Source organism: Agelaius phoeniceus, chromosome 5 (assembly GCF_051311805.1).
Source record: "Agelaius phoeniceus isolate bAgePho1 chromosome 5, bAgePho1.hap1, whole genome shotgun sequence".
NCBI lineage: Eukaryota > Metazoa > Chordata > Aves > Passeriformes > Icteridae > Agelaius > Agelaius phoeniceus.
The window spans coordinates 27,458,148-27,476,125 of NC_135269.1; the positions used below are offsets into that span (position 1 = coordinate 27,458,148).

Here is a 17,978-nt window from a genome sequence, read left to right on the forward strand (position 1 = left end):
GAATATACTGGACACCAGCAAAATCACAGCTGCTTACCTGAACTGAGTTTTATGTAGAAATGAGGCTTCTCTGCTCAAACTTAGCAGGAAGATAGCAGGAAGTCTTCTGAAAAATCACTTCCTTCTAAACATAAGATTTGCTATTGGTAGAGTATTCACCAAAAAAACCCCATCTATTTACAGACTTTTTGAGTTTGTATGTGTGTGTGTGTATTTGAAAGTACTTATACCATGGCTTTCTTAAAGAATTATAACAAATATGCCACCCCCAGCACTTAATTTCCTATTCAGGAGTAATGTAAGAAATATGGTAAGTTACAAACAGTCATTGAGAAATTCTTTAAAGCAGTATCAGAGCTATTTGCTTTAGCTGGGTCCTAAATTTTTCCAAGTCACTAACAGCTGGCAATGTAACTTGTGGAAACTACAAGTTTCAAACTCATGCTCATCTGAAGATATATCTGAGCTAGGTCATGACCTGAATGCTGTTCTTAAACTTTCCTTTGCTATTATCAGAAGCTTTTTCAGCTTATGCAACAGGAAAGAATTCCTTCAAAGTCATAATATTAAGAAGATTTTTTAAAAGACTCCTTGAAATGGGACTTGACAAAATAGTTCAGCAGGCAAAGGCAACCTAATCTCTTTTGCCTTTTCATTATGCAAAACATGTCACTTATTTAGCTACTGTAAGTCAAGGAGGAAAAAGGGAGAGTGTTTGAAATAAGCATAGGGAAAATAACACATTAGAACAAATTCTCATCACCTTATTCATGAAAACGTGTTCCTATGTGGCTGAATAGCTGTCAACCTTAATGTCAGTGTGGCTGCCTTTAAATCCACAGCTGCTGGAATCAAAAGGAATATTTTTACTTAGCAGCAAATAGTAATGTATAGGCAGTAACAGATTTATTTTTTTTCTTCTCCATCTGGTGATAAAACTCATATATGGAGCAACATCATACTGCATGTGTTTGCTGGATACTAACTGACAAACACTGTCATAATCTCCCACTTTGCTGATGTCCTTTCACTTTAAGGACCCTTGGAAACTTCTTATGCCAATAAGGAGACCCTACTTCAAGTGGGATTTATAAATAACAGGAAATTTAGGTATCAAATACTCAGGATCCAGTCTCACCCACTCTACCATTCCTGATATCCACTGGAAATGGGCCTGCCAGAAGAATCTGAGCCCTAAACACTAGAGGTGATTACTATGAGAACTTAATTGAAGCTGTGTTTAACTAAATAAAGATAAGACAGAGCTGTAGCACGAACATGTCCTCAGCATGATGTACATTTTCACTACAACCATCCTAACAGGGTGGGATGCAAGAAATACAGGGTTGTATTCTACAAGGAAGTAGAAAAGAGAGACTGAGAATTTCTATGGAATGAAATTTAAAAATTGTAGCAAGAGAAAAATGCACAATAAACAGACAAACTGAATAATAATTAAATGAGGTGCTACAAATGTTTAGTTACTGTATACACAATGAGCATTAGATCCAGGTACATTACAAAATGTATCAAAACATTCAAAATAATTGGAAAATATGCTTTGATGTAAAAAAAAATCCTATCAGAAAAAAAAGAAATTGACTTGGCTTCCACAGCAAATCTGAACTGTTGCTTCCCTGCTCAAATGGTGGGAGTGGTGGTGAAATGTTTCAGCCTCCCCTGACAGGAAACAAGTGACAGGACAAGAGGAAACTGCCTCAAGTTGTACTAGGGGAGGTTTAGGTTGGACATAGGAAATATTTCTGGACCAAAAGGGTTGTCAAGCACTGGAACAGCCTAGCCAGGAAAGTGGGGGAGTCACCATCCCTGAAGGTATTTTAGAGATGTGTAGATGTAGCACTTAATGGACACTGCAGTGGTGGACTTGGCAGTGATGGGGCAATGGTTGGGCTCGATGACCTCTTCCAACCTGAAGGTTTTTGTGAAATGGAATTGGGCTAATGCAGGGTAGTGTCCTCACTGGGATATTGCTGGGAAAAGCAATAGTTTGATGAAATAGTAGCATCAAGATAAAACTGGGCAGTTCCATATTTTGATGTTTCAAATTTAAAAATGTTTTGTTGTATCTTCAATATAAAAAGGAATGATGTGATAAATAGTAGTGTCATAGAAGCTCATTAATTTGCCATCACAAAGTCTATTTTCAGAAAACTACAGTGCGTGGTAGGTCCAGAGGTGTGAAAAGAGGAAACAAATGTAAGAAAACAGCAGTTATCAGATTCATGTGACTTCAGAATTTTCCTACTTGAATTATTCATCCTACTTTAGTTATTCACCCAGCATTATTGGAGGTGGATCTTTTTAGCTCCAATTTGTTGTATACTTAATTATTTGATTAAAGATTACTTTGCATTAATTATTGCGTATTTTTTGAGGATTATGCCAGCCTATTTGCATATCCATAGCGGAGTGTGTCTCTGTACTTTCTATTCTCTTAATAGAATATGGAAATAGAACTTCTATCCCAAATAGCTGCACCGGTTTTCTTTCTTCCAATGTGAAAGAATGCAAAGATTAATTCCTAGATCTGTTTTTCTGAATCAGCTCCAGTTAGAAGAGGGTCATGGATATGCTGGTATTCCTGTAATCCTCTCTGCTACCTTTGCTGCTGATGCTCTGGGGTAGGTCAGTACACTATTATGTTCTTGAAACATTAATCTTACATGGAATAATTTTTGTGCATGGTTCTTCCTTTGAGATCTTAGCTTTTACTTAGCTGCTGAAATAAAATCAGGGCTTTTTGCCTGGGGTTGATAGTCACCTTCAGTTCAGATGAGTAAGTGTAAATCAAATTAATTGGCTGGTTTAGCCATAGACTTTACCAATTATTTTTTTAGACCAAGACTTATTGTATTGTTAGAAGGCTCAAAATGAGGGAGTTGCACATCAGCAAACAAATTACTCATGTTAATATTTTCCTCTGTAATCCAGTTACACAAGAGGTAATTGAGATTAAGAAATTCACTGCATAACCATGTCCTCATGCAAAAAGTAATAACTTTCTTCCCTAGGCAGTGCAGGACTAGCTGTCTAATTTTAATTAACACTCTAGAATGTTGTTTTGTGGAGACTGAAGAAGTAATTAAGAATGAAGAACCTTTTTACTGTTGGGCTAACTGAATAAAATATGTTGGGGCCCTAATCTTGTGCTAGGAGCAAAATACCAGCTTCACAAAATCACCTTTCTGACAAATTTGATATTAATTGGTGTTTTGACAGACAGCAGCAGTGCCCTTAACATCAGAATAACTACGTTTGTATATGTACTGTACAAAACCACAGTAAACACTGTGCTGTGTATTTTAATTTACATATGAAGAGTCCATTAAACTACACATAGACAAGGCAGTAACCTGAGATAAAACAAATTAGCAAGACAATGAGCAAAGCTTACATACCTGTTATTTGTGCTGTGCTGCTATCAGAGTGCACATATACAGGTGCATGCTAACATGTCATTTCTCAGAACAAAAGCATGGGTTTCCAAGTAGAATACAAAGCAATCCCAAGCCTATTCTAAATTAAAATATTTGAATGAAAACAATATGTTAACTTGGTTTAAGTCTGTCCCCTGACCACTGTGATACCTAAGTTCTTCTTTAGGAAAAATAATTGTTTTAGATTTACTTTACCCATGTCCCTTATTTTATATACTTCTATTTATATCTCCCTATGGTTATAATTTTTTTAAAGCTGAAGTGGCCTAGTCTATTTAGGCTTTACAAAGACTGTACATACTATACATCTGATCATATCTGATCATAGCTCTTTGCCTTTACTGTACCTTGCTTAGTTCTGATGTAATATTTTTGAGACAGGACAAAGTCAGTGGTTTTATACACTGACATATTGCTGCTCATTTCCTTTCCTAATAATTCCCAATAATTGTGTTTGCTGTTTTGATTACCATATAGCATTAAATGGACATTTTATAGACATGTATGGAGATGTAACAGCAGTTGTGGAATTGTAAAAGGGGAATCCAAAATATCCCTCCACTAAAGAATTATTCCTTTCTTTTGAAAATGTTGAGTTCTACCTTCTGTTTTACTATCTACTAGAACAATGTACTCTTGCATACTCAGTTTTAGTCCAAGCTATCCTGAAATCTGTTGTTTTGCTACTTTATTTCACTTTTTAGTCTCTTCAGAGGCTCTTTATGAGCCTGCCGGACAGTGCAGATCCTAGGAGAGACCTCTATACAGCTGTACTGGCAACCTCTCACCAATGTGAAAATTGACCATTTTTCCCTTTTACTTTCCTTCCTTTAAACACTCACAAGAGAATCGTCCCTCTTAATAACAATTTGATTTCTTTAAAAGTATTCTCTAAGGACCTTGTCAAAAGCTTTTTGGAAAGCCTAATACAACCTATTGATTGACTTGCAATTTTCTATATGCTCTTTGACTTCTCCAAAGGACTCCTACAGAAACACAAGACATGACTTCCTTTTCCAAAAGCTGTACTGAATCTTCACTGTTGTATGCAGGCAGGTGTCTACCAATTTTCCAAGCACGCAAATCAACTCAGTAGTTCTCCAGGGCTCCTTCAAGCCCCTTAGAAGTTATTAGGATCACATTTGCCACCTTCCACTCATCTAGTACCAAGGCCAATTGAAACAATAGCTCACAGGTCATCATTTTAATTCTGTGAGTGTTAGATCTGAGGTTCTTCAGACTCTTTGGGGAATTGAATCTGGTCCAGGCAAGTTATTTTTATTTATTGATTTGTTTCAACAAAACCTTTGCTTATGAGACTGTAACTTCAGTTAACACCTTGGACCTCTCCTGTAAAGAAAAGCCTTGGTAGTTGAAATGTCAACTACTTTTTCACCACAAATAGTTATATCCACTGGAAAAAACACCTGGCCAGACCAAGAATCCAGTGCAAAGTTAGCTATCTGCATAATTTGTGTTAAGAATAAGCATAAAAGCTAAAACTTGCATGGATTTGGTAAAATAGAGCCTGTAAGAGAATCTGTGGAATACTGTACATTTGACAATGTTATACTGAGAAAAAAGAGTGCTGTGTCCATCTGGTTCCAGGTTAATTCCCACTGCAACATTAATCAAATATTTTTGTCTTGTATTTCTCTGTTGAAATTTCAAATACATTCTACCTTGTTGGTCATTACCACACGTATGCACAAATAAAAACATACCTAAAGAATGCACGATGTACGAGTGTTCACTCAACCATTTGTATTAATTCTGACTGATTTACCACTATGTATTCATGTAGGATAGTTACTACTAGAGGAGACAAAACGAGAATAGGCCCCCTGGCAGAACACTTCTAGCTACACTATTGCCTTACAGTACACCAGCCCCCTGTGCTGATTTCCTGGATATTACTGATGGAGAGCAAGGATAACACTTGCACACAATTCTACCAGCTGTCTGTACTTGCAGTTGCAGTCCCTTGTCACTTGCATGTTGCAGCTGAGACTTCTCTATGATCCTTCTTTCAGGCAGTCAGAATCTGATGTGTAGGCAATGTTGTACATATCCTCAAAGGAAGATAAGAAGATGAAAATATTTCATAGTCCGAAAGAGGTTGCAATGTATCAAGGTAGAAACAAGTTGTTTTTTTATGCAATAAGCTGTGCATTAAGCACTACAGGCAAAGCTTTAATACTGCACTGTATCTGTCAGCACACACTGGATTGGGGCATCTAATCAGCATGCTGCTCTTACCAACTTGTATCCACATTTGATTGTGCATTTCTCTCTAATGCATGAAAAATAGTCTCAGGCATATTTTGATAGCACACTGATGTAAGCCTAACCCAGAGCAGAAGGACTGGATGAATAATCATACTGCTAATCCCACCTGCTCTGACACAAGAAATACATGTAAAGATATGTATAGATATCCCAGTTAACCTTAGCACCTGCCATCAGAGCAAAATCACAGCTGTACTGGAAAGGGCACAGCAACAGTACTGACTTTCTGTCAGTAATATCCCACGCCCATATTCTGGAGGTTTGGCTCTCCAGCACTGACACAACCTGCAGTCTGTGTGGCCTTGACACTTTCCAGCAGTGGGACATTTCAGCCCTTTGGGGAATGCAGCACACTTCCCATGGTATATTCAGATGACTCTGTAGGTTTGTGGCTGTGAGACAGGATCACAGTTTAATTTCTTGCTCTCCCTTAATGTGTTCAGAGCCCCATAAAGATGATGCCATGAGGTCACTGCAAATGCTGAGACAGTGCCTTGCTGTTGTGCAACATTACCAAGGGACTGGTTTTCCATTCTTTTCCCATGCAAATTTTCAACATGCTTGAAAGGAAGTGTTTATAGAAAATGGAATCCAGTCAGAATTGTTTGGTCAGAGACAGGATTGTTATGGGTGTCAAAAATGGCTTTTTCCTCACATGTTACTTCAGCTTCTACTTAATTGGGTGAATCCAAGAATCCATGCAGTTTTTTAAGACCACAGAATTCTTGGTGTTTTTATATCCCTCATGAGTTAGTTTTAGTACCTCCAGTTTCTATAATTTTCTTTTACAGTGGGGGAGGATGCAAGTCCTTTTGCATATTTCAGTGGTGAGAGCTACACTAAGCATCATGTGAGTATTATGGTGTGTCCCAGTTTTCCAAACTGAGGCCATGTCCACCGTGCCATCTACCTGCTGAGCCTATCCCCGAGGAGGGCTGACCTGCATCCAGGTTCCACCTTGGCAGGCAACCAGGACATGATGGCATTCACACCTGGCCTCAAGAGCTCATGGCTTGAAACTCAGTTTCTTTTTTATGCTATAGATATACACTCTAAAGAGCAAAAGACAATATCAAGACTGAAAAACACTTGCCACCCAGATGCATGAAAAATGCTGCTTTCTCTTGGGCAGCCTTCACAAAAATTAGAATAATAATCAGGCCTATTTAATGCTAATTTATTTTCTGCTGTCAAAAAGAGCTGATGGTTTATTCTAGCATTTTGAGCTCTGTTTCAGAATACCCCTCAGAATTTCTAATCGGGATCTTAGGCCTTCCCTATATCTTTACGTGAGAGGACTGATAATACATAGTCCTGAAATATGATGTCAATATGTTTGCTATTCTACACTACTATTTTTTAGTATCATGGATTTAGTGTTTTCTTCAATACCTACAACTCAGTTTTTCATACTCTCTTCCACGCATTTGCTTGGAAATAAAGAGGGAAAAGTCATGGAATGTTAGAAAGCACCCATTTAATTTGCCTTTAATTCTGGGAGGCTGCAGGAGGAAGAAATGAAGAGGTTGTCACCCTGATATGAGAACAAAGCCGAGTGATAGTTGCATTGTAAAAACATTAAGGAAACTCCCTGCTTTTTACAGTCACTTCTAGTCCTTTCAAATGACAAACCAGTTAAAGAATTTCTAGGTAGGCTAAGTGCTCTCTCTGGTATTTTAGAAAATGGAAGAAAACAGAAGGTAAAGCATATGTTGTGTTGAGAGAAATTCTGAGATTGAAGGTGTGATGCCACTTAGACACTGACAGCTGCAGTGGTCATAACTTAAAATGTCTTTACAAATACTAAAACCTTAGAATCAAAATTGTGCTGTCATATGGAACATCACTGCTCAAAAAACATACAACAGTTTGAAGGATCTCTTTGCTGTTTTACGTATTATTTTTCTCATCTGTAACTACTGCAAATTATACAGCTAGGTTTCTACATTCTGTGTCTAATTCCCTTATTTATCATACATACATCTTTTAACACTCCACAGTCTTGTCTTGGTATTACCCAGAGCAAAAAAAGTAAGACATTTAAAAACACAAAGGAGTCCACTTAATCTAATGAATGGGTTTGGCCATTTACTTTCAACTCAGTCAAGATACTTTGTTTTTCTTACTACAGCCCACTGTCGATTTCATCTCTGGAAACAGACCAGCCCATGTTCTCAATTCTTCTCTTCGGTAGCCCTTAGAATTTATCCACATTTAACCCCTCAATTAAACAGTGCTGCTTACATTTCACTTTTCAAATTGATGGAATTACTCTGCTCTGCCATATTTGTTAATGAAACTAAATCTTCTATTCAGCCTTCACAGGTTGTTTTGGGCACTAGGCTATGGGTTTACTGGAGTGTTGAGCCTTTCGACATTCATAAAATCTTTCTGAATTTGCTGGCTACTGAATGCATCTGCTCCATTGATATTTCTATGCTGATTCTACTTACTGTTCTTCAACAGCTTTCTGGACGATCATTTCAATTAGAGCACAGTCTTGAGATTTTATTTTCCCTGGAAGAATTATGTAACATTTATACTGAGTCATATTTGCCATCTGCTGATCCAACCACATAAACAATACAAATTCTTGAAAACCTGAGATTTTCCTTAGCATCTGCTTCTAATCTAATTTTTCACAAATGTGCAGGTTTATGCACACACTCCTGCCTTACAATTAGCTCCTCACCAAACACTGGCACCTCTTCTGAGGCCCTCAGCAAACTGGAAGGAATCTCTTCATGCAGAGCATGCAGAGGATACATGTGAGAAGGTGTTTATCAGGCCATGCATGTGACTGCCTACAAAATCAAAAGCAAGGAAGGAAAACAGGGAAATTATGGCACCCTTAACACAAATTCAGAATGCAGGGGTGCTCTTAGTTTATGGCTAACTTCTTTGGAACTAGTTAATGCTCAAGTGGGTGCCAACAAGATACAACTTTTTAGTTGGTTTTGAATTACAGTTTTCCACTGTGACTGCTGTGGCTAAGGACTTAAACTATAAATCCTAATTCATGTGATTACACATTTATATATTCAAACCACATTGAAACACTTGTGATCACAGAATCAGGCCTTAAAATTCCTATTTATATCAGACTCTTTCAATACGAAAAGCTGTAGTTAGAGTCCTTATTAATTTTACGCATGTGTTCAGTTCTGTGTCCTGCTGACAATATTGGAGAAGACATCATTTTACATCCTGAAAATGAAAAACTATGTAAATTACATTTTCTAGCTAAAATATACTGTTTTGTTTCTGTGGATGACTTTCTTGAAATGACAGGTCTCCATAAGGATTGTTTTTTTTTCCTTTTCTAAGAGAAAACTGGACCCCACAACGAAATTTCTATCAAATTTTAATATATTAAAATTGCTTAATTAGCTAACAGAAACACAAAAACATCTGTAGAACTGTTACTGTCAGGGACTAAAACAAATCATTTGTGAAATCAACAAGGATCTTTCCACTGCCTTAAATGTACCATAGGTTTGGTGTAATACACTCCAAAAACATAACATTAGAATCTTGCCTAACACAATGTTATTTTGCCACTGCTCCCATTGCTTCTTGTGAACACAAGAGGAGAGTGGGAACACATGGGAGAGTGCCACTGATCCCAGTGGGGGAAGGGTGAGGGATTATAACTTATTTACCTATGGTCCTACCTACCCCAAACACTAAACTAAAACAGGAACACGGGGCTATAATTCAGTTCTTGCGCATGCACAGTATCAAACGGTGCATTTGTCAAGGATCTGCCTATGAGCTGGCCAGCACTGAGAATTTTCAGCATGGCTTGAAAGAACCCACAATCCACGAGGAATGATTAATTTTGGAGCCCGGAAAAGTCACACAATTTAAAAGGTCTCTGTAACAGAACCGGGAGCTCCAGAAGGGCTGACTGGATTTGACACCAAATATATTGTTATATTCAGTTATACCTATACTCAGTGTTTCTTATCCTTGGAAACACTGAGAAGCCGCGACCCTAGCGTGCGGCAGCTGCCGGCAGTCCCGCCTGCCCGATTCGCTCCTGACCCCCGCGGGGCCCGGCTTTTCCTGTCTGCCCGCACCGCTTCGCGCAGCGGAGCCGGCGCTGTTGGTGCGGGTCCCCCGGCGCGCCCCTGACGGCCGGAGTGCTGCTGGCGCCCCCGCCCCGCACACTGTGCCACGGACCCGTCGCCCTTCCCGCACCTGCTGGCAATCGCCCCGCGGGCGCGCCGCAGGAGCCGCCCTCCGCTCCCTCGGCTCCCGCGCCTCCCCAGCCCCCCGTGCTCAGCGCGGGCAGCCGGCCCCGGCCCGGCGCTGCCTGAGGCCGCTTGGAGCCGCCGCGGGGGGCGCGGCCGGCGCACCTGGCGGGGCGCGGGCGGGCGGCGCTGCCGGCACCGCAGTGGAGCGCGGGGCGGGCCGGGGCCGGAGCCGGGGCGGGGGCGCGGCGGCCGCGGTGGAGCGCGGGGCCGACGGAGCGCCGGGGCGGGTGGAGGGGGCGCCGCGCCCGGGCAGCCACTGGGAGCGCGCCAGCCGCGTCTCCTCAGCAACGGGCCTGGCACGGCAGGGCTGCGCCTCCTCCCTGCCTCCCTCCGCCCGCTCCTCCCCGCTTCCGTCCGTCCGTCCGTCCGTCCGTCCGTCCGTCCGTCCATCCATCCATCCATCCATCCCTCTGTGAGGGTTGTTATCCCCGCTGGCCCGTCCGGCCATAGGGGCCGAAGCTGCCCGCTCCCCCCGCCCCATCCTCTCGGCCGGGGCTGTGTGTGCATGGGAGTGGGGGGAGGTTCTTTATTGGCCTCGTCCTCCCTCTCTCCCTCCCTCCCCCCTTCTTCCACACTCCACCCAGAAATGATCCAGTGAAACTAGGAGGAGGTGATTCTCCTCCTCCCTCCTGCTGCTGCTCCTGCTGGTCTGGAAGGGACTGCAGGAATCTCTGCTGTGCTCTGCTCTGAGGCAGGGTCTGGGGAGGGGAGACCGTTCTGTGGAGGGAGGGGGCCGCAGTGGCCCGGGGTGCAGCTCTCCCGTGGGGGGCTGCTCGGTTCCCGACCATGGGCAAGGACCAGGAACTGCTGGAAGCCGCTCGCACTGGGAATGTGGCTCTGGTGGAGAAACTCCTCTCTGGGAGGAAAGGAGGGATCCTGGGCAGTGGATCTGGAGCTATTCCCTTATCCAGCTTATTGAGGTAGGGACATCGTTCCCCATCAAATGCTGGGGATATTAACCTGTTCTTCCCTATCATTATTATCATCGCCCCTCTCATCTTCATTTCCATTCCCGCATCCTTCATAGTAACAATAAATCGTTCACTCTCTCGCCAAGTACAAGCATGCCAGGGTTTAAAGTCACAGGCAGTCATTTTATTAATATAGTGGTACTGAATTTCCTGCCTTCAATGCGTCTGCAGAGTCCTTGTTCATTCTGTTACTAGCTGTGGTGCAGAACTTATGTTTTGACTGCTGGGCTAATACATACGATGTATTAATTACCCTTCCTTTGATATTTCCATCTTCCAATTGCTACTTAAATCACGGATGGAAGTGTTTATCACAGACAAGGCATTGCATCGTGGAATTCTGTGTAAAAAGACAGCTTCACCCCATACTCTCACCCATAGCTTCTACCCTTGCTTGCAGAGGAAATTAGGCATGCCATCGTAATAAGCCTACAAAACAAAGAAAGGGAATCTTTTTTTGTGGGAGATCATCGAGGCAGGGGAGGTGTAAAACTTAGGGAGCAGGTTAGGTAAGAGCAGCATTACTTTCAAGGTACCTGGATTTAGTGGAGTGAAACTGGGTTACTGGCCATGTTGGGTGATAGGGCTTAACTTCAGTCATTAGTTGTATCTCCTGCCATCTCCAGCATAGCTTTGATCATAAGTTTCATCATGCTCTTAAGTCAGAGCGTTGTCACAATCATTTATGGCATCTGACTGTATTCAGAGCAGAGAAGGTCTGCAGCACACAGTCCAGTCCTAGTGTTCAACACTAAACTAGGCATAGCAAAAGAAGAAAAAATGAACTGAAACACTGTTGACCTAGAACTTGAATAAATTTGGGGCTTGGTTTGGGTTTTTTTGTTTCTTACAGAAAGAAAAGGCCTAGCACCATGGAAATTGATTAAATTAAAATATATTTGTGCTTCTTTTGCCAGTGCCTTCTTGTCAAGATATTTATATTATTTCCAAGTTCCCTGTCAGGGAAAATTTATTGTTAACTCTCTAAATTACACTGTTTAACCTCTTTTATAAAATCTTGCTATTTTAAAGCTAGGTTTAGTGCTGTAAACAAGAACAGTTCAGGTATTCATAGTTTACCAAAGTTCTGTGGTGCCCCTGTTCAATTAGCTGTTGCACCACTGTTAAATTACTAGCCCATTGACCAAAATCAAAACACACCATGTGATTGCTTTTTGTACTGTACTCGAATAGGCTGCTTAGGAAGAAGTGTGCCAGCTAGTCAGTTGAATTTGAAATATGATACCCACTTTTCTAAGTACAGAAGTAAGTTCACTTCAGTACAATGACTGGCCATTTATAATCTAGTTCTAACACATGGTTTGTGCAGAGGCTTTCTCCAGGGCTAGTGCCTGTGGTGTATTCTTGCACTGTTAATTTCGTGTTTTATATTGTGAGTTCTGTATATCCAGAGGGGGTGCATTTGCTTATGCTTGCCTCCCTTTATTAAACAGCACTCTTGTGTGTTGTGTACACAGAACACGTGAACCGTGTGTTTTGTATATACAGATGGGTCATCACAGTCCTTGTTTGTTACTCAGGATTGAGGAATTTTAGGCTGTAAAGTCAACTGGCTTTTTTTTTTTTTCCTGGAAGTGCACTTAGCTTGAAGAGAAGTAAAGCAGAGTAAAACATATACTGTTTAATTTATGGCATTTCTTACTAATGTCAACAAGAATGTCTATGGCTTTCTGTAAACACAGCTTCAAAAATGAAGAGTGAACTTTCAGCTGTATGCTGCATCCAGCTGTATGATGAAATATTTCTAATTTAGAAAGAATTCAGTAAGCATCCTTAATGATGCTTAAATATTCACAATCTAACACACTATGGAACATAGGACTTTTCAGAAGGCTCAGCGGGAACGCTTGAAGCAGAAACTAGTATGCATTATAGTAAATGTTTTTCATGAAAGAATTATATGTGACAGGTATTTTGACATAGCTTTTTTTTCCTTTTTTTTGGAAATGTTCCATGATCTAACTGATGCCATTAATTATGGATTAAGTCCAGAATGACATGCAAGATTAAGCTTGGATCTATCTTGGTACAGAAAACATGGAAACAATGTGAGAGTCATATGAACATCCTGATCCTGTTTGGGAAATCAACACTTATGGATAGTAGCAAAGCTGTAGAAGAGCCATACTTGTACACTATAAAAGTTTGAATTTGAAGGGGATCCAAAGATTTTTTTAAATTGAAAACCTGAAGAAGTTTACTAGTAGAGCTATATTGGTATCTTTGCATACAGTTTGTTAGAATAAAAACTTTTGACAGTTGATTTTAAAAAAGCAACAGAGAAAAATATAGGTGGCATAATTTTAAAAAATTTATTTATTTTTAGGAGTAATTTTGACACTGACTCCTGTTGTTTTGTTGATCATAATTATTGCTCAGTTTCTAAAACAGTGCCCCAGGACTGTACGTATCCCACTCTGGTGAGAAATGTTGCTCTTGTCCATGTTGCTCTTTCTTTCTTCTTTTGGCAGTGCTGTTTCTCGTGTTAGGTTGGAAAAGTCCAACTCTTTCAGCATGCATATAGACTAATACTGTGCCTGATGCATTGGTCTAGGTAGTAGGACTACATTGTCCCTTTGGATTTCTTCCAAGTGCTGAAGACAACTCAGTTTATGTGGCTGAACGCTCTATGGACAGACATGATTTTTTGGCCGAAATTGGCTTTACAATAATTATGTGCCCTGTGAATGAAATTTAATATTCATACATTGAAAAACACACATTGGTTGTTATCTGAACCAATGAGCAAACTATCTGAGCTCTGATGTCCTATTTACATTTTTATAACAGCTTTTTTTTCTTAACTATTAATGTGCTTTATAGTACCTGGGGGGAAACTACGGCAAACTTTTGTATGGGTATTCTATAGTTGGACCTGTTTGCTGATACTAATTGCAGACTAAATTATATAAATTTTAAAGGCCTGACTTCTAACTCCTAAGTCATTAAATTATGACAACAGTTGAAGAAAACAGCTCTGTTCTGGAAGGCTGTTTAAGCACACATATAAATGTATGAAGGAATTCCTGCAGTAACTTAAACACGTGCTTAGAGTATGTGCAAAGTACATAAAAATGATGTATGCTTAATTAAGACCTCATATGCACCCAGATATCTGTAATACTTACTACATAATACCTCATGGCCAGATTGGCTTATCTACAACAACAAATCAGTGATGTTTGACTGTGTGGACTCTGTAACTCATTTCAGCTCAGGAGGAGCTTTGGAGGGCTGCCCTGGGTAGTTTGTGCCCCCTGCCTCAATATCCATAGTTTGCTCTGTTTCATAAAGATTGTGGCTCAATATAGTGAGGGTGAATTCTTCAGGTGCAAAGATCAGCATGAAGTATTGCAACATACTAGAGCAAGTAACCTAAGTAAACACCTGATGTAATTTAGTTGCTTAAACTTGGGTACTTAGTGGTACTTTAGGTGCCCAGGTGTTTTCTGAATTGAATGATGGACTTTGACAAAGAACCAGGAACTCTGGAGATACATCTAAATTCCCAGTGTGATAGATTAGGACATCTAAAGCTGTGCTACATGTTTTGCCTACGGTCTCTAACCCAAAACATTAGTGCAGGGCTGGAGTGTCTTCTTTTACTATGTTGAGACACCTCATAAAACATTCAAAGTTTAGAAAACTTAAGTCTAAATTTATTTTTTCTGTTTCTTTGTGAATTCCATTGGAATTGTCATAAATTAGTATATTAAATAAGTTTCATACTAAAAAAAAAGTTTTTGAAGTTTAGAGTTATGGATTTTTTTTCCAGATTGCAAATAGAATTTTCACATATTTTTATGTGATTTCACTGGCTCTTATATTATTCTAGTGTGAACATCAAAACTTGACAGTAAAATCCCACAGTCTCTCTAGAATTTATCATTAATTTCTGTATCCCAAATTCTTAATGCATATTAAAGGATTTAACACATAGGAAGAGTAAAGTGTTTCTAACAAACCTGGTATTTTTAATTTTCTTAATTTGACTATCTCTGTATACATAGCATGTTTTAATTGACCAGCAGTTTTTCATTGTTGGATAGAGACAGCTTTCATTTCTTTCAAAGAATTTTTAGGAGAAAAAACTTTGGATGTTTTAATGTATATCAGAGACCTTACCTCATTTTGCCACATGTAGCCATGCACATGCCCATTTCTTCCATGTTACTAGCAGGAATGGATAGTTTTTTGTTATATGTTAATTTTTAGTCTTTTTAAACTGAACATAGTAAAAGTGCTTTGGTTTTTTAACGGGACTGTGGGATTGAATATTAATTAATATGAACTGGCACAGAGTAGTAGGGAAGGTTGAATTGGCCCTTTTTTGCTCTTTGTTGGCTGCTGCCATTACACAGCATGAGAGGGTGGAGCAGCCTGCCTGGAGCTGGTTCTTTCCCCTTCCACACTTGGCACTGTGGCAGGGAATGGTTTCGTTCTTTGCTCAGCCTTACTTAGCGCAGCTACACCATGTGTAGGCCTGGCCCAAGTTATTTCTCCTCCAAAGTGTAAGAAACACGGCAAGCAGATTGTCAGTCTGGGAGTTGCAATCTGTTTCCTCATCTGTTTCCCAGAGCAGTGTCTTGCTTGCAGCAAAGCCACAGTTTAGCCTGATGGCCTCAGTGCGTGCTGAAAACCACACAGATCCTCTTCTGTCCTTGTGCAGAGCCCTCTGATTCATTCAGCTTCCTTTGTGAAAACAGATCACACTTGGTAGGTCTTGTAGAGCAGGAAGTATTTAAAATGTTGAAATACTTTATGAAGCTTTAGTTAACAGTTTTAAAGCTTTTTCATGTTATAATTTGAATAACAAATGGATCAACTTAACAAGAATAAGGGATCTATTTCTGTTGTTCATTACAGCTAGCATTGTTTAAAGTAAGGGGATCTTAACAAGATAGTATTATGTGAGACTTGCAGTTCCAGAGTTCTGGGCTCACATGATTCCAAGGTATTTATTTCAGACAACCAGCACAGATAATAAAATGGAAAGTATTTATTACGTAGTTCAATACGGTATCCAGTAACTCTATATTTATTTCTAATTTTAGTTATACTACTTTTAATGAATGAAGGGATTTTTACTGATGTCCTAAGCAGAGACCAGCATTCCCAGATTTCCCACTTACCTTCTTTATCCTGTTGGAGAAGTTAATCTAATTCTTTTGAGGACATATTTAATCTTTCTTCTTTTTGCCTTTCAGTATGGAATGCAAACTAATAATCAGGACAACAGTTAGTTTATGCTTTTTGGTATTAGTGGTAGTTGATTGATGCATTGACTCTGCTTTCCCTTGCAAATGTGTGAGCTTCTCTTATCCTTTATTTTGTCATCTTCTACCCTTTTTAGATTTATTTTTAGTCTTCTTTTTGATAAATGCTTTCAATCAAAGTTCAGACAACATTTTTATCTATTGAACTCCTTAGATTTCTTCTCTAGTTTGAAATATTTACAATATGTAAAGGTAGCAATATAACAATATCCAGGTTATAGATAGATGGTTAAGGCAAGGCAATTCACGAAGTCTGTGTAATAAATCTTCCCTAGGAGTTCAGTATGATCCCAGATTTAAGCTCTGTAGTTAAACTTCATGGATAAACTTCTCACATCTCCTTACTCCAGAAATAGTTTTCTGAGTATTGGTGAAGTGTATGTTCTATTAATTTTCTTAAGTGTTAGACCAAATGCAAAAATTGACCACTAAGAACTGTAGATCTAGTGTAAAATCTACCAAGGTAATTTTATCTGCCCATAGATAGGATCAAGATATGGGAACTGTATTGGGAGGACTGATGGAGCTTATGATGGAACCAGGCAGACTAGTAAGGGAAGTTTGACAAAGGTGTCAAAAGGGGAAGGTAAGGAACAACCTTCAGAAGATGGAAGTGTCTGTAACTTAATACCTTTAGAATTCGTATAGAATCCTTAGCCACTAGATGGCTAGTGTCTAATTCCACAGAGGACCCTATAAAGTCATTGTGATCACCCCTCCTGTATATTTCCCCATTTATAATTTTAGAGATTTGGTAATTCAGTAGAATTAATGCTGCTTTGTAAATTTTTGACATTGACATAACATTACTGTTTTTAAGTAGTAATGTTATAGTGGAACTAAAAGGGGAAATAAACGAAAGGGAATGAAGAATTATGTAATCTGAAAGGTCTGCTATCTTGTGAAGGTTGGAGATGTTATGAATGAAGAGCAAATATAGATGCTTTTAGGGCAGGTGTTTTCACAGTCACTGCAGTAGGGATCCAGGACATAGCTATGTTTCCAAAACTCTACAGGTAGATTTTTTTATTTGCCTCCATTTCTGTTTGTATGAGTATTCCTGGATGAGCTGCTAAGGAGTGCTTACAGCTTTAGGCAATTTTTTTTTTTTTCCTGACAAAGGCACTAGTTGAAGCATCCTATAAACTGCTTTAATTTATGCAACTGGTATATAATCTGTAAGGGACAGTGTAATGTAGAGTGCAGTTACAGTGCCTTTTCTTCAGCAAGCTTCGTCTGCTTACCTGGGGGAGTGACAGATACAAGAGTTCTGCAGCTGGAATTCCCTTCTGCCATGGAATTTCTCTGCTGGCCATTTCCAGTTAGAATACACATCCTAATCCTATACTAATACTTCAAAGTAAAATATATTGACAGCTTTTACTGTTAAATGTGTTAAGGCATGGTAAGTAGTGTTAATTTCTGCTTACTCATATGATATTTTCAAGTACATGGACATTTTTGGGAAGTAGGGAATACATTTTTTTTAACCTTCCTTCTATTGGAAGACCTTTTTTATTTTCAATTACTTTTTCCTGGTGGCAGTATTTTCAGTATCATCACTTTGCATTAAGAAGTAATACAACAACTGTTCTGCACCTCATTTAACATCTATGAATTTCTATTAATGTACAGGTATCTACTGTAAGAAAGGTTCTGTGAGATTTAATTCCACAAGGTTATACTTTTAGTATAATCACTTTA

At 39.5% G+C, this 17,978-nt stretch overlaps 1 protein-coding gene across 8 annotated transcripts in view; it reads left to right on the top strand.

Moving 5' to 3' along the window:
* The first annotated feature begins 10,663 nt into the window (after positions 1–10,663).
* ANKS1B (ankyrin repeat and sterile alpha motif domain containing 1B) overlaps positions 10,664–17,978 on the top strand; it is a 408,217-nt gene continuing 400,902 nt past the window's right edge. For 2 of the 8 annotated variants that reach the window (XM_077178718.1, XM_077178715.1), the window contains exon 1: positions 10,664–10,926. In XM_077178718.1, coding sequence (XP_077034833.1) covers positions 10,793–10,926 — 134 coding nt within the window. In that variant the 5' untranslated portion in view covers positions 10,664–10,792. The remainder of the gene's footprint in view (positions 10,927–17,978) is intronic. The other 6 variants (XM_077178724.1, XM_077178717.1, XM_077178719.1 and 3 more) reach the window with 6 other exon arrangements.